The sequence below is a fragment of the Pollachius pollachius genome (assembly GCF_949987615.1).
Source record: "Pollachius pollachius genome assembly, chromosome: 6".
Lineage (NCBI taxonomy): Eukaryota > Metazoa > Chordata > Actinopteri > Gadiformes > Gadidae > Pollachius > Pollachius pollachius.
This window is the reverse complement of record NC_136939.1, coordinates 14,292,134-14,317,114: the sequence shown is the minus strand read 5'-3', so window position 1 is coordinate 14,317,114 and position 24,981 is coordinate 14,292,134. Positions and strand designations below refer to the sequence as shown.

At 46.5% G+C, this 24,981-nt stretch overlaps 1 protein-coding gene across 1 annotated transcript in view; it reads right to left on the bottom strand.

The window, feature by feature from the left end:
• Positions 1 to 1,993: 1,993 nt before the first annotated feature.
• Positions 1,994 to 24,981, bottom strand: part of myo7ab (myosin VIIAb) — a gene marked incomplete at both ends in the record, with an annotated part of 32,755 nt that continues 9,767 nt past the window's right edge. Inside the window, 33 exons of the mRNA XM_079739055.1 lie at positions 1,994 to 2,086; positions 2,355 to 2,474; positions 2,813 to 2,896; positions 3,257 to 3,373; positions 3,799 to 3,984; positions 4,500 to 4,606; positions 5,100 to 5,187; positions 5,545 to 5,658; positions 5,887 to 5,992; positions 6,583 to 6,738; positions 7,042 to 7,184; positions 7,525 to 7,693; positions 8,043 to 8,167; positions 8,616 to 8,806; positions 9,746 to 9,915; positions 10,355 to 10,481; positions 10,595 to 10,712; positions 10,855 to 11,025; positions 11,649 to 11,876; positions 12,455 to 12,628; positions 12,836 to 12,955; positions 13,329 to 13,455; positions 14,855 to 14,982; positions 15,535 to 15,624; positions 17,373 to 17,549; positions 18,095 to 18,265; positions 18,651 to 19,010; positions 20,832 to 21,050; positions 21,589 to 21,673; positions 22,315 to 22,409; positions 23,534 to 23,626; positions 24,134 to 24,292; positions 24,739 to 24,876. Coding sequence (XP_079595181.1) covers positions 1,994 to 2,086; positions 2,355 to 2,474; positions 2,813 to 2,896; positions 3,257 to 3,373; positions 3,799 to 3,984; positions 4,500 to 4,606; positions 5,100 to 5,187; positions 5,545 to 5,658; positions 5,887 to 5,992; positions 6,583 to 6,738; positions 7,042 to 7,184; positions 7,525 to 7,693; positions 8,043 to 8,167; positions 8,616 to 8,806; positions 9,746 to 9,915; positions 10,355 to 10,481; positions 10,595 to 10,712; positions 10,855 to 11,025; positions 11,649 to 11,876; positions 12,455 to 12,628; positions 12,836 to 12,955; positions 13,329 to 13,455; positions 14,855 to 14,982; positions 15,535 to 15,624; positions 17,373 to 17,549; positions 18,095 to 18,265; positions 18,651 to 19,010; positions 20,832 to 21,050; positions 21,589 to 21,673; positions 22,315 to 22,409; positions 23,534 to 23,626; positions 24,134 to 24,292; positions 24,739 to 24,876 — 4,749 coding nt within the window. The remainder of the gene's footprint in view (positions 2,087 to 2,354; positions 2,475 to 2,812; positions 2,897 to 3,256; positions 3,374 to 3,798; positions 3,985 to 4,499; positions 4,607 to 5,099; positions 5,188 to 5,544; positions 5,659 to 5,886; positions 5,993 to 6,582; positions 6,739 to 7,041; positions 7,185 to 7,524; positions 7,694 to 8,042; positions 8,168 to 8,615; positions 8,807 to 9,745; positions 9,916 to 10,354; positions 10,482 to 10,594; positions 10,713 to 10,854; positions 11,026 to 11,648; positions 11,877 to 12,454; positions 12,629 to 12,835; positions 12,956 to 13,328; positions 13,456 to 14,854; positions 14,983 to 15,534; positions 15,625 to 17,372; positions 17,550 to 18,094; positions 18,266 to 18,650; positions 19,011 to 20,831; positions 21,051 to 21,588; positions 21,674 to 22,314; positions 22,410 to 23,533; positions 23,627 to 24,133; positions 24,293 to 24,738; positions 24,877 to 24,981) is intronic.

Here is a 24,981-nt window from a genome sequence, read left to right as displayed (position 1 = left end):
AGTTGAAGAAATCCTAAGATAATTGATGATTTATTCTAGAACGCCCCTGTGAAACATCTGTTTGGATGATTTGATTGATGAATCTGGATTTGCTCTTTTTAGTACAGTTTGACAAAAGGAGAGTATATTATATTATAGATAATATACACTTTTTTTTCTCATTAGAATGTCAGTGCTCCTACAAGCCACATGAAATGACACAACATAAGAATATATATTTCCATTCAACGAAATATGTAGATATGCTATGTAAAAAAACACAAGCACAATATATTGCATATGAGATAAGCTTACAGAATGCATACATAATTATGCATGATATAATTAATATTCACTCTAATTAAATCGCACATGAAAAGAGTCAAATGCAATACTTAATGTGAATAGTTGTGGAATATGAATTTATTGGTTGCTTTATGTGCCACTGAATCACTCTGTATAATACAAGACTTATTTTGTCATGAGTAGCCATTTCTTAATTGTAAACTAACTCCCATCTCTCAATCTATCCATCTCTTTATCACAATAATCGCTCTATTTTGCTACCTATCTTTTTATAACTGTTGAACAACTTGAATGAGATGTGTTTATTGTAAAACACATTAGAATGATAAAACGTTTTAAGCAACAGGTTTCTTTACATTTCTGGTCTAAATGCCTTAGATTTGGTCATACAACCAAGACACAAGTGAGTGTTTTGAACGCCTGAAACCTAGAGTTTTTTGGATAGTGTTACTATACATAACTGTATTTAGTTACACAACTATAAATAAATATAATCATTGCCTAAATAATCATCTAGTACCATCTGGATTTTTCTTTTTCAATGGGCAAAGAGTAACATGAATTAGTAATAACATTGATAACTACGTATATATTTATGGCAAGGTGAAATAATTGTATTTAAAAAAAGCATCAACAAGATTCATGTAGATGTATAGTATTCTAAACTGCCAGTATTCCCACAAGAACATATCCAATTTATGTTAAAATGTTTGACATTTACAGAAAAACAACAACCTACAAACCTATCCAAGCAGAGCAAGCAGCATTCTACCTGGCTGAGTTGAACATGTGATTGACTCTGTTGCTAATGACGTCATACTCGCCTTGATGAGATAATGCCATTCGCATTATAAGGCAAAGTAAGATGCTGCTGCCACTGGCTCTGTTCCGTCAATATGAGTTACCGGACAAAGTGTTCTAGATTGAAATGAGCCGATTAATTGAGCGTCCTATGTAGTCAACACAAGCCTCTGATCTCAAAACGCAAAGTTTTTGATATGTTTTTCTAAAACACAAATGTTGACATTAACATGAACAACGAATTGCCTTACCGAACCACCATCAACCTAATCAGCACAGATGCATAACATAAGTAATACCCCTGGCCAGACCCCCTGTCACCTCATTTCAGTATGTTTAGGTACATTGTGTCTCGATTATAAAGTCCAATGAAATAGGAAATTCCAAATTAACCTACATCCCCAAAACTTCATTTTAAAAAACATTGGGGGACCACTGATGGTTGCCAGCTTTGGTACTCAAACAAACGCTCTCATGTTTAACTCTCCATCAGTTCAACTCTGTCTGCTGTGACAAGGCAGCAAAGAGGCAGAGAGCCCGGCCAGTCGCCCCCGCCCCGTAAAGCATCCCAGCATGCACCTCTCTTTATTGTGGTCCCTTACGGAAACGAAAGGATTCAAATGAAAGGCAGGAGGTGATTATTTTTCTTCTTCTACTTTTGTTTTCAGACAGGACTCGCGTCTGCTGTGAAACTTTGCAGCAGCACAGTTAAAAAGAAAACAGCCATCAAGGTGTTACTGTCGTCTCACTGAGCAGACACACCACGTGTCCAGTGTGTCTCTGTGTGCGTGTCCCCCACGGTGCCCGAGGTTGGGATCGGGAAGGACGTAGTGATGACACCGGAGACAGAGGCAGGACAGAGACACCACAGAGCAGCGGGTAGATCGGGTACTCCGGGCACATGATTCTACTTGCTGTTGCCACGGGAACTGTGCTGTTTGGTCATGGTTGTTAGCATCTGACTGATGTAAGAGGTCAGAAGGTCGTCCATCTTGTAGCCCTGGGAGAGAAAAAATATGTTTGAAGAGTATCCGGCAGTTAGTGATATTTAGTCACCCTAAATATAAAACACTGTAAGGCACAATACATTTAATATTCTTCTATTGATAGGGCTGAATGATAAATAAGTTCTACGTCTGCATCCGTCTTGTTGCCGTAAGATGAGGCCATTAACAGCCAGCCCACGTATAATATAATATATTATATATAATATATAAAGTAACACGTTAAACGTGATTACACATGTCATGATATTCAATAGGATTTACCAGGGAGGTTTCACACAGTAACTTGCTGCCGCGGACCAGGTTGCCGATGGTGATGTGGAAGTAGGTGTTTCCACTGCTCCAGTTGGAGATCTTGGTGAAGGGGTGCGTGATCAGAATGTCCTGTTCAACAAAAATAATGAGATAACAAGTTAATATAGAAATGTCCTTCCTCCGGTCTTTCACTGTATATTTAAGAGGTGATAAATCCCTTCACACAAAAATATGTACTTCTATCCAAATGGTTTACTTGTGCTTAACCAAATGGTGTACTTGTGCCTATCCTAATGGTGTACTTGTGCCTATCCTAATGGTGTACTTGTGCCTATCCTAATGGTGTACTTGTGCCTATCCTAATGGTGTACTTGTGCTTATCCTAATGGTGTACTTGTGCCTATCCAAACGGTGTACTTGTGCCTATCCAAACAGTGTACTTGTATCTATATAAAATGCAGACCCACCTTTGACTTTGGATCGATGAGACTGACCCCGTGTTTGTTGATGGCTATCAGGAGGGTCTCTGGGTAATTTGGATCTGTGGTTTGCTGCAGAAGAAACATGGGACCACTTCATCAAAATCAGCACCAATACAGACAGACAGATTGGCAGACAGATAGACAGACAGACATGCTGACAAAGAGATGGACAGAGACAGACAGACCGAGAGACAAAGAGATTGACAGCAAAACAGACAGACAGAGACAGATAGACAGACAGGCAAGGCGAATAAAGATGGACAGACAGAGAAACAGAGGGACAGACAAGACAGGCGGACAAAAAGATGGACAAAGAGACAGAACAACAGACAGACTACAGACAACTGACAGACTAGCAGACAGACAGACAGACAGAAATGGCTATACAGAAACAGACAGAAAGAGAGACGGACGGACAGACTTCGGTACCTTGACTTCAAAGAAGGCTGAGCCGAAGGTAGGCCACTTGTAGATGATTTTAAGGAAGGAGAGTTTGGACTCTTCCCGAGTCTTCCCAGAGAGCTTGTTAAACAATGCCATGATGGCCTGGTGGAAAAGCAGACATACAAAACAGGGATGGAGGAGGCAGTCAATTATCCGAGATGGAATACTCCTGTGAAATTGCGTGCTGTTCATTCATTGAAATGAACACTTATTATGCACTTGATCACCCATTATTATCTACTATCCATGCAACTATCAAATAATGTATGAAAAGTATTTCAGCAGCGTAATTATAGCAGTTTAGTTTGTGATTCATGATTTTTTCATCATTTTAAACATGCTCTTAGGGAAGCTGTTATGCGTGTGTGACTGTAGAATAAAATACAAAATGTCAAAATGCAACGAACTCCAGGCTGTTCGGATCCAAACAGAATACATCTTCAGACATCCTACCTCAACCTGGGCACACAGACACCCTCTACAACACACCAGGGCGCTCCTTGTTTCTCTGTGGATGTTCAACCCACCCTCTTCCACTCCTCGGGCTGCAGCAGCCTCATCTGGTCCTGGGGAAGCAGCTCTTTGAGGACTTTGGGGAGGTTGGCGAAGTGGGACTTGTCGTCTTCGTACTTCACCCTGTAGATGAGCGCGGCCAGCTGGTGCACCTCGTCCCGCGAGCACCGGTGGTAGCCCCGCAGGTACTTGGGCAGCTCCTACGCGCACATGGGGGGGGCGGGCGTTACGGAGGGAGCTGTGGTTTTGTGTTTGTGTGTGTGTGCGCGTGTGTGAGTCTGGTGTGTTTGTGTATGCGTGTACGTAGGTTATTATAAGGATATTGTGATATGGATGACCACAATCAGCCCACTTGAGAGGGTTGACTTGATCCGCTCTCAATCAAAACTGTAGCTTCCAAGATGTCAAATAGAAACACTTCTTTTTATGTCTCGTTGAAAGTGAGAATAAAACACCACAATTGTGCATTAAAAATAGAAAATGACATGGACAGGGAAATAACCATAGATACTATTTAATTGTTAAGCAGACTTTAATCCATAGCAATTTACTGGTTATTATTTCCCGGATACATGTGATGAAGATGCAGGTAGGGGTTAGGGCATCGTGCTTCAGGAATGCGGACAGCCGGTTTCAAACCCAATACCTTTCTGCTCAGAGTCAGACATTCTAACCGCTATTCTCCAGCACCTAAAACAACACCAGAACCGCTTACTTGGTAGTAATGGAAGACCGAGTCGGCCATGGCATCCTTTCCCGGCACCATGTTGGTCCAGAGCTTCTTCATGAAGAACACCTGGTAGGTCAGTGAAGGCACTACACCTTCAAACACAAGGGAACAAGACTACTACTTACTATATGTACTATTGAGTCATTCAGCAGAGGCTAATCCAAACAGGACTCATGGTGCATTTAGATACAGGTCATTAGGTAAGGATAAGGGTTAAGCCCGCTTGTTCAAGGAAGACTTACATGTAGACTGTGGACATGTGTGGGGATCAAACCCAGTTCCCTTCGGCAGGGATTCGAACAAACTAGCCATTACACAATACTACTAATACTACAAAGGAGGAGAGGAGGTACCATTTACACACAGCACATTTAGTAAATTCACATTCTCTGTTACAGCATCCCAGGAGTGGAAAAATTGACCAACTGCTACCCATAACTGCAGCAGATAGACACTTTTCTAAAAATATAAAATGAATACCAGTAGCTACATTGTATTCGTTTTTTTTAAATGCTGATTCAACAAATTGCCTTATCTTTGCCAAACCCTTATCTTAGCAATTGTTTTACAGTGCTCTTCTTTTACCATCTTTTGCTTGTCTGGCTTTTTTGATCCAGTCGGTCAGGTGTCTCACAAAGTCAAAGAAGAAGTCCCCATCTGGCACACTGATGACCTAGGGAAACCCCCAGACAACCATTTACCAACCATATCATAGAGAATTATGGATGAGGGAATATATACTGATATACCTTGAATGAATTATTATTCAAAAACAGAAACAATGATCAAAAATGATTCAAGAAAACCTAATAAAATAATCATCTCCCAAAATATAATGGCTTATTCATACAGCACACATTGAACAAAAACACACGGAGAATCAGAGACGAAAACATAAAGTAAGTCGAGGCGTCATCACACCTCCATGCAGACCCATGTAGGCACACACACACTAGCACACACGCTAGCTCACACCCACTTTACAGTTTCCCCACATAGTGTCATGGGACGGTTTTACATATGCCCTTACCTTGTCAGTGATCTTTACAAAGAGGCTGAACCCCTCGGAGGATTTCAGCATCAGCCGTCCTGATATGTTGTGACAGAAATCCTTTGCTTTGGTGCTCGACTCCACCTCAAACACCTAGAGGCGGGCACATACACACAAGACCAGTTGGCATAAACAGGCCTTTAAAGACTTTTCCCTATTTCACTAAAGCAGATGGTGTTATCCAAAGCAACTGACTATGAATACAGGTACGTCTCAGACCAGGCGAGCTACGGACATCAGGGACCGCACCCAGGGAGTCAACGTTTCTCCCTAGCCGCTACGCTCAACCCCCATGTAACATGAAATCTGCACTATTCTTACCTCGTCTGAATCGTCCGGGAAGTACACCTTGTGGAAGATCTGAGTTGTTTTATGCTGGATGGCCTCCACCTCCACCAGGTGAGGGGGGTACTTCCTGGATCCGTTCCTAGGGGACAGGGACAGTGTTCAATATGGGCTCCTGGTGGCTCATGTAAATGTTAAAAGCCATCCAATGGTGGCACGTGGTTCAACAACTGCTCCTCTGATGTTAGAAGACAAAGGAAATGTCTCTAAATCGACCACTTAAAAGTTTAGCCTAATCCTGTTGTGTAACAATGTGGGTAGTCTCAAAATCAGACATCCGATTGACATCTTGAAGTGACCAGATGTAGCACAGCGTGTACATGGCTACTGCAGTCCAAATCCACTGTGTTGGACAGCTCCACTTATCTCTGTTATGAAACAGGAAACAAGGCCTTACTCCGCCTCTTATTTTCCGGCCCAGGCTCTGTGCATTCCACCCCCAGAATGTCATTGATAATTTAGTAAAGACAGCTAGATTTGAGATTATTATGTCGGCAGACCTTGGATTAGGTTAATTATATGAAAAGCATTGCTTCAACCTTCAAAGGGGTTTTAACCATAGCCTCCAACAGAGGGTTCAATCAAGAATGGGCAAAAAAGAAGGACCTTTTTGTGTGTGTGTGTGTGTGTATGTGTATGTGTATGTGTATGTGTGTGTGTGTGTGTGATTACCGCAAGGCCTTCTGCAGGCGCTGCATGCAGTCTGGGGCCAGAGGGTGGTGCTTCTTGGCCTGCAGGAACTTGTGGACGTGAGGCAGCAGGACGTTGCTGGGGGGGAACAGGCCGGTACAGAGCCACAGCAGCTCCCAGCCCTTCTCCTCGCTGTACCTACACACAACCACACACACACACACACACACACACAATCAATCCAAGTACTTTTTTTGCAAACCTGCAATACAAAGTGCTTTAGAAGGCAAACAAGACAACACGAACTAAAGGTATTAGTTGAGGAATATCCATTAAATTAATATTAGAAATTCAGATACATACAAATGCACATCCCACCCACCCACCCACCCACCCACCCACCCACCCACCCACACACCCACACACCCACACACCCACACACCACACACACACACACACACACACACACACACACACACACACACACACACACAAGCCTACTTGACGTTGTTGTCTGTGAGCTGTCTGAGGATCTGGCAGAAGATCTCATCCTTGAGCACCTCGGTCTTCAGCGCGCCCTCGAAGATCTGGTCGGTCAGCTCGTTGACAGAGCGCGAGCGTTTGGACGGGTAGTCGCCCATGTACTTCATCACAGGTGGAGGACCCTGGTCAAGGGTTCAATACACTGTCCGTGGAACAGGCTAGGGGGTCAAATCATTGACCAAAACAACACATACTGTCAGTGGCGGGAGTTCCACATAAGCTGAGAATGTGGCACATGCTCAGGTGTTATGGCAGACGACCAAGATTGCATCGAAATTAATCTTCAATGTTTTTGTTTTATTAAGAATACAGTTCAACTGTTCTCAATTTTTCTCCTGTTATCCCTAAGCTAACCAAGAGGCTCGGCTGAGGCTAGGCTAGTCAAGCGGATAGGCTCTTGTCCCTGTAGCCGCAACACACCACAACACAACACAAGACCCGGGAAAGGATATAGATGAAAGCCAGGCAGGCCTCCTGTGAGAGCTCGTCGTGGGCCAGCACCTTCTTGAGCAGAGGCTGTTTGAGGGGCTCCCTGGTGCAGCTCCAGAGACGCTCCTTCCCCCGCGCCTTGGGGATCATCACCCTGCTAAGAGTGCTCTTAGGAGGGGGTCTGGAGAGAGTGCAGAAGGGAGAGGGATGATATCAGAGAGACAGACAGAGCGAGAGAGTCAGAGAGAGACAGAGAGAGACGGAAAGAGACAGAAAGAGAGTAATAGAGAGAGCAAGCACGGGAGCCATCAAGAGATCGAGAGAGGGAACAAGGTATTGTTGGGAAGTTTTTGAGTGGGAACCTTTAGGCAAATCTTCTATTTGTACCTTTTTTTTTTCTTCTATTTGTATTTAACCTTATCTTTTGATCCATATTGCTCTTTCAATCCCCTTATTTGCCCTGTTGAGGCAGCCTTGAAGCCATTGCTGTGAGTGGCCGAATAGAGACATGAGCGTGTGCACGTCTGCACCTGAAGTAGTCGTAGGAGAACTCCTCCAGCGTGTAGGGCTTGACCTTGTCCAGGTGCTCCGCCTCAGACAGCTGGGTCATGCTGATGGACTCTCTCCTCTGGTCCGGCGTCATGGTGACCAGGGCCTGCAGGGAGGGGGCGGAGCCAGGACAACCATGGATGAGAGGAGACGTTTACATACAGTTGTTGATTCACCCACGGGCTCTCCAGTTGTTGTTCATGTTTGCATATGAACCCACAAGTCCATTGGTGCGTTTTTATGTGATTCTTTATGTCATGTAAAACTTTGATTTTACATGAGTAATTTTTATATATATATATATATATATATATATATATATATATATATATATATATATATATATATATATATATGATATTCCAATGTATATTCTTATCCGTATTTGTATTCATTTTCTCTAGTTTGTGATACTTGTGATGGTCATACTCTGTTCTTTCTGCTGTTGGGACCCCTTGGGTTTCACTTCAGGGATGAATAAAGTCCCATATATAAAGACATATTCATATATACATCTGTATATACATCCAGCATCACGAGGCATCACCACCCACCACGATGTCGTACTGTGGCCGGGTGACGGTGGGCAGCACGTAGACGTAGTCGGCGGGGAAGTCGCCCCTCTGCTTGGTGCGGTCGTTAGCGCCGTAGGCCCAGCCCGAGTTCAGCACGTGCTCGCCGTCGTGCTCATCCAACAGGATCAGGTCGCCCTTGGAGAAGCTCAGGAAGGCGGCGTCCGGCCCGGCTGCGAGGAGCGACGGATAAAGAGCGCCGCGTCGGGTGAGGTCGGTTTCATTGGGGGCGTGTTGGCGTCATGCATGTGGGACAGCGTCGAGCTGTCACGTGGAGCGATGGTTGTGATTGATGATGTCATATTTTGGACTAAAAGGCCCCTTTGTTGGTAGGAGAGTGGCTTGAAAGACAGCGGGGGCGACATGCAGCGCAGGAACGCAGCTCCCTGGCGCACACCGCACACCGTATTTACTGTTAATCTCTTCTAATGTATTATGTTAAGAGATTCAGAGTAATGTTCACAATGAACTGGAGGCGGACGGCTTGTGGCTTTCTAAACGGTAGATGAGTTTCATGTTTCACTGGGCCAACTCGGTTTGCCATAGTACACATTAAAAAATTCAATACAACACCGCTGGGATCCGGAGGCAACATGAGGACCCGATAGTAAAAGTTATTAGACTGCAGTCTGCCTCGTTTCGCAGGCTCAGTCGGTCGGCCATGTTCCAGAGCCGTCCATCTTTTTATCATTTAGGCGAAAGCAACGCAGTAAATTGAATTTTAATGAAGAACCTTGGCTCCCGCTAGCAGGCTGTTAATAGTTATACTCCAGGTACAAAGCTGCTCAGTACGCTACAGATGGCAGAAGTTATTTTACCAATGCAGCAGGATTCTGTTGGTTGTACTGTACTTATATCTGGGATTTACTTTTATTGAATTGGCAACACCCCATATTCCTTAAGTGGATTACTCTGTGAAATCTACATGTAGCTCAGCGGTAGGCCTGTAGTCTCTAATGCTTAGCTTCTACTCCCTAAGCCCTACTAGAGAGAGCTCAGTTCAAAATGAACAAAATGCAAAGAAACAATTCAACTTTGTTAACTAGAGGCACATCAAAAAATGGGGCTCATCTCAAAAGGGTTTTTCGTGCAGCCGGTAGGGGACGACTCACCTGGGTTGGGGCAGTCCAGCAGAGCCACCACATATTTGGACCTCTTGCGAAGGCCATCCAAGAACTCCACCACCAGGTCGCGTATGTCCTCGGCGTTGTTGGAGGTAAACGTGTACTCGTCCCCTTTGATGGTGGCCAGGGTGAAGCTCTGGCCCTGGAGCTTACCGCCTCTGTGGGAAGAGGGCTCTTAGCGTTAGCCTGGGCATTGTATGTCTTTAAGCACGGTTCAGATAGCTTGTTGCTCTGAGGAGGTGGAGCATGGCCTTGATTATGTATGAAATGGTTTTCTAAAGGTAGAAACATTTGAACTACAAATTCTGGTGTGATTAGTCTACCGTTGTCGGGCTAAGGGGGCTTCTGATGGTTGATATGTTACTTGTTATGTTAAAAAGTCTTGTGTGATTTATCTTTTAAAGTGTGTGAGTAAAGAAAGAGGTTCTAAAAAGCTTAACAGTAAAAAAAAGTGCAAAAGTGCAAGAGAATTTTTTAAAGAAATAAACAAACTGTACATAAAGCCACTTTAAAGGTTGAGTGTGTAGAATTGAGTAACTTAGCAACTTGCGTTGTGGTTGCTAATTGAGCGTTAGCCTCCCTTTGCGGACAGCCTACCTGCTACTTGACACTGCAGTGATTTCTGGGAAGGACAGCTCAAGAAGGACCTGCTCCTGCTCGTCCACAAAGTAGACGCCGGTCCAGTTCACCGCCACAATCACGTCGTTCTTGGGCAGGCTGGGCCCTGGTGAAAACAGAGCAAAACCTCCATTAGACACAAACCAACACTGAGAAATAGAAAGAAATGAAGCTCAAATTCTGAATGTAACACAACATGCTGGCTAGTGTTTCACACACCTGAGAATTTGAAGGCCTCATAGAAGCGTGAAAAGAGCAAAGGCCACTTGAATCGAGCAAAGTCCACGACATCTTCTTTAACCCTCTGTGGGTCCAACCGCTTCTTGGTATACAAGCCCTGGGGAGGTAAGTGGTTGGCGTTAAGTTGGAAAGCGCCAAAAACCTAGCCTCGATGTCAAGCTCAAATTACAGGATTTGTGGGAGGAAGATGTGTAACACCCACACACCACACACCACACACCACACACCACACACACTACCTTCTTGTGGGCTGCGAGGATCCAGGCAGCCCACTTCTCAGGGGTCTTGGTGGAGGTGATCTCCCGGTCGGGGATGTAGGAGGGGATGAGACCCAGCAGGCGGTCCTGCAGGACCTCCGGACCGTAATCAACGTAGTACTGCTGGGCAGCCAACTCTGCCAAGTCCTCCTCCTGATGCACAACAGCGGCTGGTAAAGGGGCCTTTTTCGCCTATAGTGGCCATCTTGGATCTAAGCACTAGCAGGGGGGTCCACATCCAGTTTCCCTCCACACAGCTAGAGTTTAGATCTAGATGGCCTCTAGAGGTAAACTTCAGTGTCAAAAGGGCAAAGGGCACAACCAAGGACAGATTGATTTGAACCAAGGCCACAACCCTGCTGTGTGACATTTTTTCTGAAGAATTTGTTTAGAGACAGTGCAGTACAAATTGCCACCAAAGGTGAACTTATGTTTTTGGATCTAGATATTAACATTTAGACCAAAGAAATAAGTAATGTGTTAATGATAAAGCACTAATTGATGAAGGGGCAGGCATTTGTAGTTGTTTCGCTGTATAGTTCTGACCTTTATAACAACACAACATAATAACACAATGAATCACGGTATTATCTGTATAGTCTGTGTCATTGAAATGTGCGCTTCCTTTTCTTCTATTTGTCACGTTGTGGGGATCATCACCCTCCTAAGAGTGCTCTTAGGAGGGGGTCTGGAGAGAGAGTGCAGAAGGGAGAGGGACGTCAAGTGCGTGACGCTGCTCATCGGGTCTCTCCCGGGGAGACGAGGGGGACACTCACCCCCTCGCAGCGGTACTCTCCGAACTTGACCCCGCGGACCACCTGCTGGTAGATGAGGTTGGTGGCCACGCCGTCCTCGGCCGGGTCGTGCCAGGGGCTGAAGATCTCCTTCCTGAAGAAGAGCCTCCAGGGGGCGTTCCTCTCCTGAGCGCCCTGCTCCTTGGCGTACTGCTCGCACTGGGACACGGCGTCCATCACGTGGTCGCTGCCGCTGCCCAGCGAGGACACCTGCAGCCCGGGGGGAGGCGTCAGACGCTTCGGGGGGGCGGTTTTCGGAGGGAGGGGGGGAGGAATCTCGAAGGAGGAATTTGGAACAGTTCCCTTCTCTCTGTATGTGACTCTGAACGAATCCGATCTAAAAGGGTACTACTGTGTTGAAAATGTCAGGTTTGAGATTTGGTTGAATATAAATGGATATGAGCTGTTCATTATGACTTAGGGACCCGTTTCAGGCTTCAGGATTTTTTTAAGTCAGTGCACCCAACTCGGGAAAGCTAATCATTTCTTTCTGACCACAGTAACGCTAACATTTTCTAATGTTTTTCAGAATAATCACTGATGGCAAACAATGAATAAAATTATGATTAGAATGAGAAGGTCAACCCTCAGGGCCACCACTTTCGATATGATAAAGCATAATACAATACAAGACAACGCAATACAATACAATACGATACAACCCATACAATACCATGCAATACAACACATTAATATACAATACAGTACGATATAACCCATACAACACAATGCAACACAATACAATACAACATACAACAAAGGGATTAGTAATCGGCCGTGTTTCCTACCTTGTCGAACAGCGCGATGTAGAGAGAGAAACCGAAGCGGTCCCTCAGGTTGATCTTGTCGGCCAGCGCGTTGCACAGCTCGCTGGCGGTGGTGGCGGAGTCCGTGAGCAGGGTCTTGGCGGTGCTGTCCATGAAGGTGACCGGACACATGATGGGCTTCTTGGACTTGGTGGCCTGGGAAGGGAGAGAACGACACCGCCTCGTTCAATCATGCAGTGAAAAAGGTTTACTTCCTAAGAATATTTGTACACGTTACTGACTGATTGTCGTTGTTGTTGCTGCTGCTGTTGCTTGTTGTTGTTTTGGTTTGAGTTTTTGGTGGTTTCACGGCAGGCTTTGACAAAGTCTGGCGTGATCTGTTTGATATATGGTCTTATTCACCTGCAGCTCCAGCCAGGATGGAGGCTGTGTCCTGGTGCGGTTGACAAACGTTCTCCTCAATCTTTCCTCGCAGTATGGAGCGTAGCCGGGCGGGCCGCTGTTGATGAACGTCCTTAGATACTGCGGTTGAGTACCATCGAAGACAGGGAAAGAGAGATTATTATTCGCTCTTTCTAAATGGCTGGGATTGTAGAAGGTGAGGTCACCTGATGTGTTTGGACCTATGTTTAGCGCTGTCCTAGGGATAAGTCAGCTGTATTTTGGTAAATGTTCTTACCATAATATAAAAAATGTTTTTAATGTATTTTTTTTTTTTAATCTATTATCAAGAATTGCAATAGTATCACAAATCAGACTAGATTAAAATGTCTATAATCACTTCAAAACTTAGGATCTTAACTCTGGCGAGAATAGCCAACCCCATTGCAGACTATAAAGGAACACTACGCTGCCACATCACAGAGGCTGATACAAAGTTTAATGCTTCTCGGACCTTGACAAACTTCTCGGACGGGGCGAAGCAGCCCACGCAGAGGGAGAGCAGGATCCAGCCGCGGGCGTGGCTGCTCTTGGAGGGGTTCTGCATCAGCTGCTTGCAGATCTGACAGTAGATCTCATCCCTATGTAAAAATGTAAAAATAAAACATTACAAACACACAAACATAACCCATTATAAACCAGACCGGTCACAGCCCATGACAAAAACACAACCCATTACAAATAACACACAAAAACACGTCATATGACCAACCACAAGTACCAAATACAGCCAATCACAAACCAAATGTTATCTGAAACATCGTTAAACCATGGTAAAACTACCACTAAATCACACAATCTTTGGAACATTGCAAAAAAAAAAAATATATATGACTCTTTGAATTATCAACATAATAGTATATGTATCTATATATATATATATATAAAATAAATATTATGCAACCTCTGTAGAACGCAGCAACACACTCAGAGAATAATTAAAGGGGACATATTATGAAAAAAACACTTTTCCTGGGATTTGGGGTGTTGTTTTGGGTCTCTGGTGCTCCCACACACATACAAACTTTGAAAAAAGTCTGTACATGATGTTTTGAGTGAGATATGCATTTCTGAGAGTACCCAGCTTACAGTTACCAAACGAGTCAGTTTCGGCGCCCCCCCCCTACGTAGGAAGGGGGCACACTTGAATATTACCTCCCACTTCCCCACTCCCCTCCAATCAGAGCATAGCTAAGATTTTGCGGACCAGCGGACGAGCAGCTCCGGCGGGGGGAACTCGGCGGCAGCCCGGCAGCTCGGCTACAATCCCTTTCTCTGCCGAACTGCCGCCAAGCTCCCCCCCGCCGGGGCTGTCAGACTGCCGCCGAAGCTTCGGCAGCAGTCTGGCTGCTCGGGCGGGTGTACTCTGGGAGCTGAACTGCCGCCGAAGCTGGCAGGTCCGGCGAGGGGGAGTTCGGCGGCAGTCCGGCAGCTCAGCTCCCGGAGTACAATCCCTTTCTCCTCCATGTCGCGGTTCATGGACTTCAGAGAGTCAAGGCCAAAGCTCCTTTTCCCCCAATTCTTCTCAACCATGGCCGAGATATCCCCCACTACGAGTCTTTAATCGCCTCATCCGAGGCGCACATAGCTTTTGGCCATGATATTAGATATAATATTATATAAATACCCATGTATAATATTATTATTATATTACATAGATATAGAGCTCCAGGGGTCCGCAAATGGCAACAATCCCTTTGCCTCCATGCTGTGGTTCAGTCTGACAGCTCATTGGTCAATGGGCAGCAGCTCATTTGCATTAAAGCTACAGACACCAGAAACAGCGCATTCTGAAGGGACTGAAACAGAGGGGAATAGCGGTAGGCGAGATTTTTTTTCCTAAAAGTTATTTCCACCAAACAGCTTCAAAAACATGTTTTCTGGAACACAAATACTGTCTTTACTTGTTGTGAAAACACCATAATATGTCTCCTTTAACACGGTAGAAGCATTATCGGCAGACGATTGGTCATGGGTCACCTGAGGGCGGGCCTTAGGATGCCATTGCCAATGATGAAGTGCAGCTTCTCCAGGTTGGAGGTGGGCCGCTCCTCCAGCATGCTGTTACCCTGTAGGCTGTAGTCGCTGTCAGTCAAACGCCTGGTGACCTATCAGAAAGAGGGGAGGCAAAAAAGTTGTAGATTATAGATGATATGCCACATACTAATTAGCATCACAGCTTGTGAGAGAGTTTCCTTGACGCACAATGTTGTTGGTACAAAGCACATTTTTTTACTTAAAAACAAACAATAGCACAACAGTCGATTCACTTACACAACTCAAGCCTCCCCCAATCTAGAACTCTGGCCCTCTTAAGGAGCACCAGAATGGGTGTGGCTCAATTAACCTATGAGCCACAGCTGCAGACTATTACGGCTAACAGCCGGACAGGAACATGTGCATCTTTTAAAACATGGTTTAACACAGTGAAGATGCCATTCACATCTTCACACAGCTCAACAAAGCATTGTTTTGAAGCAAAAGGTCTTATTTTTATCGAGCCTTCCTTGGATGATGAGCTTGAAGAGATTGTGTGTGAGTTTCCCCTGTGTCAAGTTGTGCGTTGTGTCATGTCAGTGTGTGTGTGTGTATGTGTTTCTGTGTGTGTGTGTGTGCGCGTCGTTTGTATGTGTGTTCGTACGTCTGTGTGTAAGCCTTACCTCTTCTGCGATCTTTGACTTCCTCTTCAGAGTGAGCGAAACGAGTTTATGTCGGACGCTGTTCCTTTTCAGGCTGTCGATGGGGCTGTTCTGTAGAAATTATGTTAACAAAACGCTTTTATACAACTATACATCTTCAATGGCCACCCTGATTTCCCCCCCAACTAAATCCAGTTGATAGAATTTGAACTTGTCAAGTTGGGTTTGAACGAAAACATGCTTCACAATAATTATTTTAATATACATTTGTAGTCCTATTTTGTGGACTGACTTTCAGTCAAGTTTGCAATTTGTCAAGTTAATTCTGTGATGTTCAGTCTTCTACAAACACGTGGAGGAGTAAGCATTTTGGGACACTGCTGCTGTGACCACCAAACATCTTCAAACAACACCCACCACCATGACCTCGCCCCCCCCAGTCCCACCCCCCGTCCCTCTCACCTCCCCCCAGTCCCTCTCACCTCCCCCACCTCCCCCCTGTCCCTCTCACCTCCCCCCATGCCTCTCACCTCCCCCCAGTCCCTCTCACCTCCCCCCTGTCCCTCTCACCTCCCCCCAGTCCCTCTCACCTCCCCCCAGTCCCTCTCACCTCCCCCCAGTCCCTCTCACCTCCCCCCAGTCCCTCTCACCTCCCCCCAGTCCCTCTCACCTCCCCCCAGTCCCTCTCACCTCCCCCCATGCCTCTCACCTCCCCCCATGCCTCTCACCTCCCCCCAGTCCCTCTCACCTCCCCCCAGTCCCTCTCACCTCCCCCCATGCCTCTCACCTCCCCCCATGCCTCTCACCTCCCCCCAGTCCCTCTCACCTCCCCCCAGTCCCTCTCACCTCCCCCCATGCCTCTCACCTCCCCCCAGTCCCTCTCACCTCCCCCCAGTCCCTCTCACCTCCCCCCAGTCCCTCTCACCTCCCCCCAGTCCCTCTCACCTCCCCCCAGTCCCTCTCACCTCCCCCCAGTCCCTCTCACCTCCCCCCATGCCTCTCACCTCCCCCCATGCCTCTCACCTCCCCCCAGTCCCTCTCACCTCCCCCCAGTCCCTCTCACCTCCCCCCAGTCCCTCTCACCTCCCCCCATGCCTCTCACCTCCCCCCAGTCCCTCTCACCTCCCCCCAGTCCCTCTCACCTCCCCCCATGCCTCTCACCTCCCCCCAGTCCCTCTCACCTCCCCCCAGTCCCTCTCACCTCCCCCCAGTCCCTCTCACCTCCCCCCAGTCCCTCTCACCTCCCCCCAGTCCCTCTCACCTCCCCCCATGCCTCTCACCTCCCCCCTGTCCCTCTCACCTCCCCCCAGTCCCTCTCACCTCCCCCCAGTCCCTCTCACCTCCCCCCAGTCCCTCTCACCTCCCCCCAGTCCCTCTCACCTCCCCCCATGCCTCTCACCTCCCCCCTGTCCCTCTCACCTCCCCCCAGTCCCTCTCACCTCCCCCCAGTCCCTCTCACCTCCCCCCAGTCCCTCTCACCTCCCCCCAGTCCCTCTCACCTCCCCCCAGTCCCTCTCACCTCCCCCCAGTCCCTCTCACCTCCCCCCAGTCCCTCTCACCTCCCCCCTGTCCCTCTCACCTCCCCCCTGTCCCTCTCACCTCCCCCCAGTCCCTCTCACCTCCCCCCAGTCCCTCTCACCTCCCCCCAGTCCCTCTCACCTCCCCCCAGTCCCTCTCACCTCCCCCCAGTCCCTCTCACCTCCCCCCAGTCCCTCTCACCTCCCCCCAGTCCCTCTCACCTCCCCCCTGTCCCTCTCACCTCCCCCCAGTCCCTCTCACCTCCCCCCTGTCCCTCTCACCTCCCCCCAGTCCCTCTCACCTCCCCCCAGTCCCTCTCACCTCCCCCCAGTCCCTCTCACCTCCCCCTCCACCTGCAGCTCCTGCAGCTCCCTCTTGTAGGTCCTCTTGCCCAGGGTCTCGTAGATCTTGGTCATGACGGGGATCTTCTCGCTGCCGTCGTGGATGGTGACGGGACACTTGGGCTCCGGCAGGTCCCCCATGAAGCGCAGCACCGTGATCCACACCGCCATGGCCGCCTGGGGACGGAGGGGGGTCAGGGGTCAGGGGTGAGAGCCCAGGGGTCAGGGGTGAGAGCCCAGGGGTCAGGGGTCAGGGGTCAGGGGTCCACACGTGAAGAGAAGGGGAAGAAAATAACCATACAGAGAACGTAACTCATGGTTTCTAGACTTGATGGACTTTGTGGAGGAAAAAATAATAAAACCATTGAGAGTCATTAATAGTTAAATGATTGTTATGCGATTAGTTTTAGCCGTTTAATTACACAAACTGGGGAAGGGATATTCTCCGAAATTTGTATGTGTGGTTGGACCTAGGCTAGAACAGTCACAGCAGATTAACAAAATAATGCCACTTTTATTGTGTTGCAGCTTTTTCACATCAGGCAAATATTAAGCCGATATTACCATAAACATAATCTAAAGCTTATATCTACTCAACCCATCAAATCTTATATCTTGTCTACTTTTTTCTGTGTATTATAGGAGCTAGTTGACCAGTAGACCCAGGCCACGTTTACAATGCCACACGTACCACGGGTCACCAGGTTAAAGGCCACACTCACCAGCTGGTCTCCTTCGTCCTCGTGGAAGAGCAGGGGCTGTTTGAGCGGACGCCGGATGTAGGTGTGTGAGGACACGCCCTGAAAGTAGGTGGCGGAGAACTTGGAGAACTTGTACTCAGACAGATCCTCATCGTCCTCCTCGGGCAGGGGCGGCGCTTCGTTCAGTGGCTCCTGTGCTGACTCCTCCCCCTGGGGCGGGGCCTCCAGATCCTGATTGGTTCAGAGCAGAGCGTGTTTAGAGGGGAGGATCCAGTTGGCGGGATCCGCCCTCTTTAAGACATGTTTGGCGGGAGTTTAGACATCAGAAAATATCCTTTCTTTCTAAAAACACCTGGACTGTTGATATTGATATTGATATTGATAGACTGCCCTTGACTAAGTATCAACGAGAGATTGTTGGAATTCATAAAAGGGGGAATCATTTAACCAAAAATAACATTTTGTGATAGAATAAAACGATAGAACAAATACAACAAATATATTTTGACTGCTATCAATAAAAAACACTAATTAAATTAAATCTGCCATGTTTAAAAATTGACCTAATCGATTGAACCTCCCTGGAGTGCATCTTCCCCCTCCTCCCCGCACCACTCGCCTCGAACCCGGCCGGGCCCCGGCCCTCCTGGTTGGGCAGCGGGCCGCCGTTGCCCAGGAAACCGAACATGCGGTCCACCATGTCCGAGTGGTCGACGGGCTGCTCGCGCTTGCGCTCCAGCAGCGCCACCAGCTCCTTCTTGCGGCGCGCCTCCTCCCGCTCCTCCTGCTCCGCCTCCTGCCGCTGGCGGGCCAGCAGCTCCATGCGCTCCTGGTGCATGCGCTGCGCCTCCTCCCTGGCCCGCTGCATGGTCATCTGGCTCCTCAGCTGCTCCTCCTCCGCCAGACGCTGCTGCTCGGCGTCCAGGCGGCGCAGGCGCTGGGGGAGGGGAGGAGGAGGAGGAGGAGAGGAGGAGGGAGGAGGGGGAGGAGGAGGAGGAGGAGGGAGGAGGGGGAGGAGGAGGAGGAGGAGGAGAGGAGGAGGGAGGAGGGGGGGGGGGAGGAGGAGGAGGAGGAGGAGGAGGAGGAGGAGAGGAGGAGGGAGGAGGGGGAGGAGGAGGAGGAGGAGAGGAGAGAGAAGGAGGAGGCAGGAGGAGGAGAGGAGGAGGGAGGAGGAGGATGGAGGTAGAAGGAGACGAAGAGGCGGAGGGAGGTAAAGGAGGAGGAGAGAGGAGCATATTTTAAACAGATGAGCAACAAAGGGGTGTTAGGACCAAAGGTAAGTTAGCTTTTTGACTTTGTTTGTCTCTAGTTCCTATGTCCTACAAACCACAGAGCTATCAATGAAGACAAACAATATACACTAAGTTTAGTCTATTTTGTTGTTTTTATTTTTTAAAGAAGTAAAACACCAAGCCTAAGGCAAACCATTTTTTTTGACTTAAATGCTCAGCACCTCATTTGCATTCAACACTGAGGAGAGATAATGCAAGGGGGCGATAAAATTCTTCACGAAAATATAAAGATGAGTAACTATGGAAACTAAAACTGCAAGCTATACTGCTGCAGTTACCACCACAACTAAAGAATAGCCTCTAAATATTTTCCTGAAAGCCCAAACCTCACGACAATGAATATCAGTGGCCGAGTTGAAAGATGGGTAACACCCACAGAAAGCAGAGAACGGCATGATTAGTTATCCTACTACAGTGCTGAAGTGCTGAAGTTAAATAAATATCTTGCTGGATGACTCCTACACCTACAACTTTTTAACTGAGCGTTGGCAGGGGTACTTACATATACTGTACATGTGTTAGTAAATTAATCCCATTAAGTCTTAATCCCATGTATTAAATATATCTCTTCTCTATTTGTGTGTTTACATCGACATCCTTCTACAATCATGCTAGAAAACTGCGATGACAGAGATGAGATGAAACAAATACTTAAAAATGTATGATTTATTCAACATGAACTGTTTCAGAACATTAAATAAAGAAAAGTATGTCTTACAACAGGGCATTCGCTGGTAATTGACATTAAAAAAATATGTTAAAAAAAATGTTAGACAATTCTAACAGGAAAACACACAGACACTGTCAAGTATAGTATATCATCTTCCGAATGTCATATATAAACACAATTCAAGTGTAAAGTGAAGGTACGTGGAAAAAAACAATTGTTCAAACATTAGGTTGTTGGACGACATGTCGGGAAAATCCAAAGAAATTTTCAAAATAAGGCAAAAGTTCCTCTTCTGATATGGATGAAACATTAGTCTTTTACGGCTCGAGCTGGATGGCTGATATTGACAAAATCCGAAATGGAATACCCCAATATTATAAACTGGACAACATCCAGTTATTAATCATTCCCATTTTACCACACAATAAGGATATTTGACGATGACCAAACAAGTATTCATATAAATAATACAATCAGTTAACCTGAGCACTGACTCTGGCGTTTAACCTTTATCGCAAAATTACGGTTAACGGAAATCCCATCTGGTCTGCTTTTACAACACCCATCCCCACATCCACACAGCACACACATGGCCGTCCCGACCGACGGCTGCCATTCACAGTCTCTCCTTCTATTTCCCATTGGCATCCCCATCCCTTTGGCCCTGGCCCCCTGCCCCCCCCCCCCCAACGCCCCCACCATGGCCCCTGGCCCCTCTTCAGCACCACAGGCCCTCCCTGCGGCCGCCCACCACCCGGGACATGTAGCAGTAGTAAATGCAGTGGTGAGCGTTTACCTCCGCCCGCAGCCGGTGACAGAGCCGCCTGGCGATCATCCCCCGCGTGTAGGCCTGGAGGGTCAGCACGGCGCGGTGACGCCTGCAGAAGGTCTGCCGCACCAGGTAGCCACGGCAACGCGCCTGGAGCAGGGCCACGCAGCGGCGTGTCGCCCGGTAGCTCCGGCACAGCGTCCGGGCGCGGTACAGCGCCTGGAGCCGCAGGAAGCCCACCTTCATCTGGGGAGGGGCGGGGCGGGGCCGGTTAGTGAGCACAACGGCCTTCAGCCTTCAGAGGCCTTCGAGCTGGCCATCACAGTAATAATGTCCTGGCAACACCCCTGATGATGTGCATGCAATTATGTGCAAAATGTCCCTTATAGGAGCTGGCTATAAACCCATGACAATTTAGTCATTGGCCTCAATATTATCTTAACATTTCCAACAATATGGACAACACTACATCTTCCCTCAAATCTTCAGTGAAGTGAAATCGAAGGCTAATAATTTCCATTGCTTTGTGAGGGGCACTGTTATAGAGCGATTAAAGCCCCTGTCAGAGTATTCCAGAGAAAAGAAAACACCAAGAGGTCAAATACGTGGTGAACTCCATTTAAAATGTGAGCTGAGGTGAACTCCTTTAGGGCGGATGTCATTTCAGTATGAAAACGATTTTAAAAAGACGGATTTGAAGGGCTTACTGTTTGTTGTCAATGCAAGCACACTCTACTAAATAATGTGATAATGTGATAATAAGGACAACAATGAGGATACTTACAGTTCGGTAATTCTTGCGGCAGCAATACCCTCTCCAAATCTTCTGGATCACTGTCACAGCCCTCCTCACACGCAGGAAGTGGGTTCTGCGCAACACACACGCACGCACATACACAGAGTCATGTGTAGGCAGGGATTGAATTTCCTCATCTGGATTTGGTGTTAGTTGTTGTCTGTTTTTAACCATGCTGTTTACTGTTTACTTAATGTTTTTTTTGTCTGCTTTTAAATGCTCTATTCAATAGTTTATTAACCTTGTACTTAAAAACCTTGTACAGGGTTTTTATCTTGGCCGGGTCTCCCTCAAAAACTCGCTGGTTAGGTAAAGGTTAAATAACTAAATGCAAATAAATAATTAAACAGATAAAGAGCAGGTGAAGGGTGTCTGATCATACACTGGAAACATGCTTTATGCTATACTTTACTATATTGTATTGAACTGTAATGTACTGTGTTATTCTATACTATACTATACTGTCCTGTAATGTACTATACTATACTATACTTTACTGTACTGTACTGTAATGTACTATACTATACCATGCTAAACTATACTATGCTATACTATACTTGACTAACTGTACTTGACTGTACAGAAATGTACTTGACTGTACTATACCATGTTATACTATTCTATACCTTACTATAATATAGCATATGTATCTCTCCTATAGTCCAGAGGCTGCAGAGGCTGTAGGCGCTATTGGGAATGACCACAGGCCCTCACCGCTCTCTGAGCCCACGCACTGACTTCTGGATGAGAACGGCCTTGTTTGTGATGGCTTTGTCCCTCTCAATCTCCAGATGCATGTCATGGTGGTCCTGGCAACAATACAACACACACACACACACACACACACACACACACACACACACACACACACACACACACAAAAACAAACACATATACAGACACAGAAAAAACCCAACACACACACACACACACACAAACACACACACACACACACACACAGTTGGGACAGACACACAAGCATACATACACACATACACACAGATGTGTAGACACACACACAAAAACACACACACCCAAAAACAAACACACACACACATAGACAAACACACAAAAACAAACACACACACAGATGTGTACACACATGCACGCACACACACACAAACATTTATCAGCAAAGAGTGACGCACAGCTTTAAGCAGGTGAATTAAGATACAGACTAATCATAGTTAAGAGCCTTTTTGAAATCATTGCCGTTGGATCAGAGAATTTCATTAACATGAAAGACTAATTTGTCGTACTGATTACATTGTCTGTCCATCAATTAGGGAGTGAGCTCAGGAAAAAAAAAAAGGCATTGCCAAAAATGCAACATTTTGCAGGACATTTGTGGATTGCAATACCACTGAGCATAAGACTGTTTGCCCGCGGCCATGTAAATCAAGACACACACCGCAGGAGAATTACCATCAATCTGACCACCTCGTGATAGCCACTAGCAGAAATAAGCCTTAGTAAGTGATTGATGTTCACCTTAGGAAATGCTGCATCCAGCTAGAGTCACGTTGTCTAGAACTTCTCAAACTGTTTAACAGGCCCACATTCAAGAGATTTGATAACACCCTGTAATCATAAGCCTCCCAGTTAAGCCAAAACAATCTCCCCAAAAAGTGTGAAAACACAGTGACATTGCTCAAATCTAATATATAGCAGTGAATGAAAATAATAATGCACCACCTTACGTTTTCGTATTTGGTGCTTTGAAAAGAAATATTTCACAAAATGCTGCCTGTATTGTTCCAATGTACAGGTAAGCTGTTCAGCAAATCTTATTAAACAATCCCCATGTGAGACGTGTCATAATTTCTAATGACAATGACAAAGCTATTTGACAGAAATAGCAAATAGAAAGTCGAAAATTTAACATGTTCCACAAAACATGTTCAGGTTTATAGAAAAAGTAAACAGGAATAACCTTGAGGAAGATCTTGGTCTTGCCTATCTGCCAGTCGCCATGTTCCCCCAGCATGGCCCAGACCCTCTCCTGGCACAATCCACGAAGGTCCTCCTGGATGGATCAACACAGAGCAACAGAAGAATGCTTCAGTACAATACATGTTTGTTGTACTAAGACATAATAATGAGGACATGGTGATAATGAGATGAGATGCAGTGAGAATGATCATGAGATGATGATGATAAGCAGATGACACTGAGAATGATGTTAAAATGAGATGCAGTTGATCATTATTATTGATAATAAGATGCATGGAGAGTGAAAGTTATTATGAGATGATAACAATAACTACATTACAGTGATAATGATGACGGTTATGTAATGTAATGAAATAATGAGATGCAGTTGATAAGGATCATTGATAATGAGATGCAGTGAGAATGATCACGATCATGAGACGATGATGATAACAGAATGGCAATGATAATGATGTAGTGTCATGTAATAAAATCTAATAATGAGATGCAGTTGATAATCATTACTGACAATGAGATGAGCATGAGAACAACAGCTCTAGTTTGGTGATAATGATCAGGAGATGGTGGCGACGCTGCTGACCTGCATGTGTGCCGGCTTGATGCCGGGCATCAGGACGCGGTAGCGCTCCACAAACTCTGCGAAGGTGTAGCGAATGGGGTAGCCGGCCCTCCGGATCCGTATGGTCTCCATCATGCCAGAGTAGCGAAGCTGACGCACGCACAGCCCTCGGTCGAACAGCTGCACGCGGTTAGCAACAGTCACACAGATCCAACATGTCAACAGGCCATACTAGGGATGTCACGGACTGACACACACTGATGGGCGGCTGGGAGTTATCCTTTAACCAATCATCACTTCCTTAGTACAATTTGTATGCATAGTGGTTTACACTAGATGTTTACTTCACTCTGTTCCTACGTTCTTCATTGGCAATATCTGACGTTGTTTAAAATTGGTAAAAAATATTGCAAGTTGTGGTTAATCCGCAACTCACAAGGACAGCCTGCCATTGAAAGTTACATAGAAGTCATTGACTCTCTGTTGAAGATAGCTATGCAACTACTCTTTCTCAGAGTACAAGAGAACCAAAACAAAAGACATCCAGTTGTTTCATCAACAATACCACATGGATAGAAATCCATAAACCAAAAATAAATACACCCACTAAATACAGAGTGACTCACCATAGGTTTCTTTAACTCGTTTGGTTTGATGCAGCGAACGAAGAAGGGCTGGCACAGGTTGAGTGTGCGCATGAGCATCTCCAGGGAGCGCTTGAACTGACTGCTCAGGGTGGGAGAGCGCTTCCTGGTCTCAACGCCCTGAACACAAGCAGACCCAGAAGGCACGTCAACATCCATCAGATCCATGCGTAGTAACTCGCTGCGGAGTGACTGGTGATGCATAGCATGGGATTCCAGCCAAAC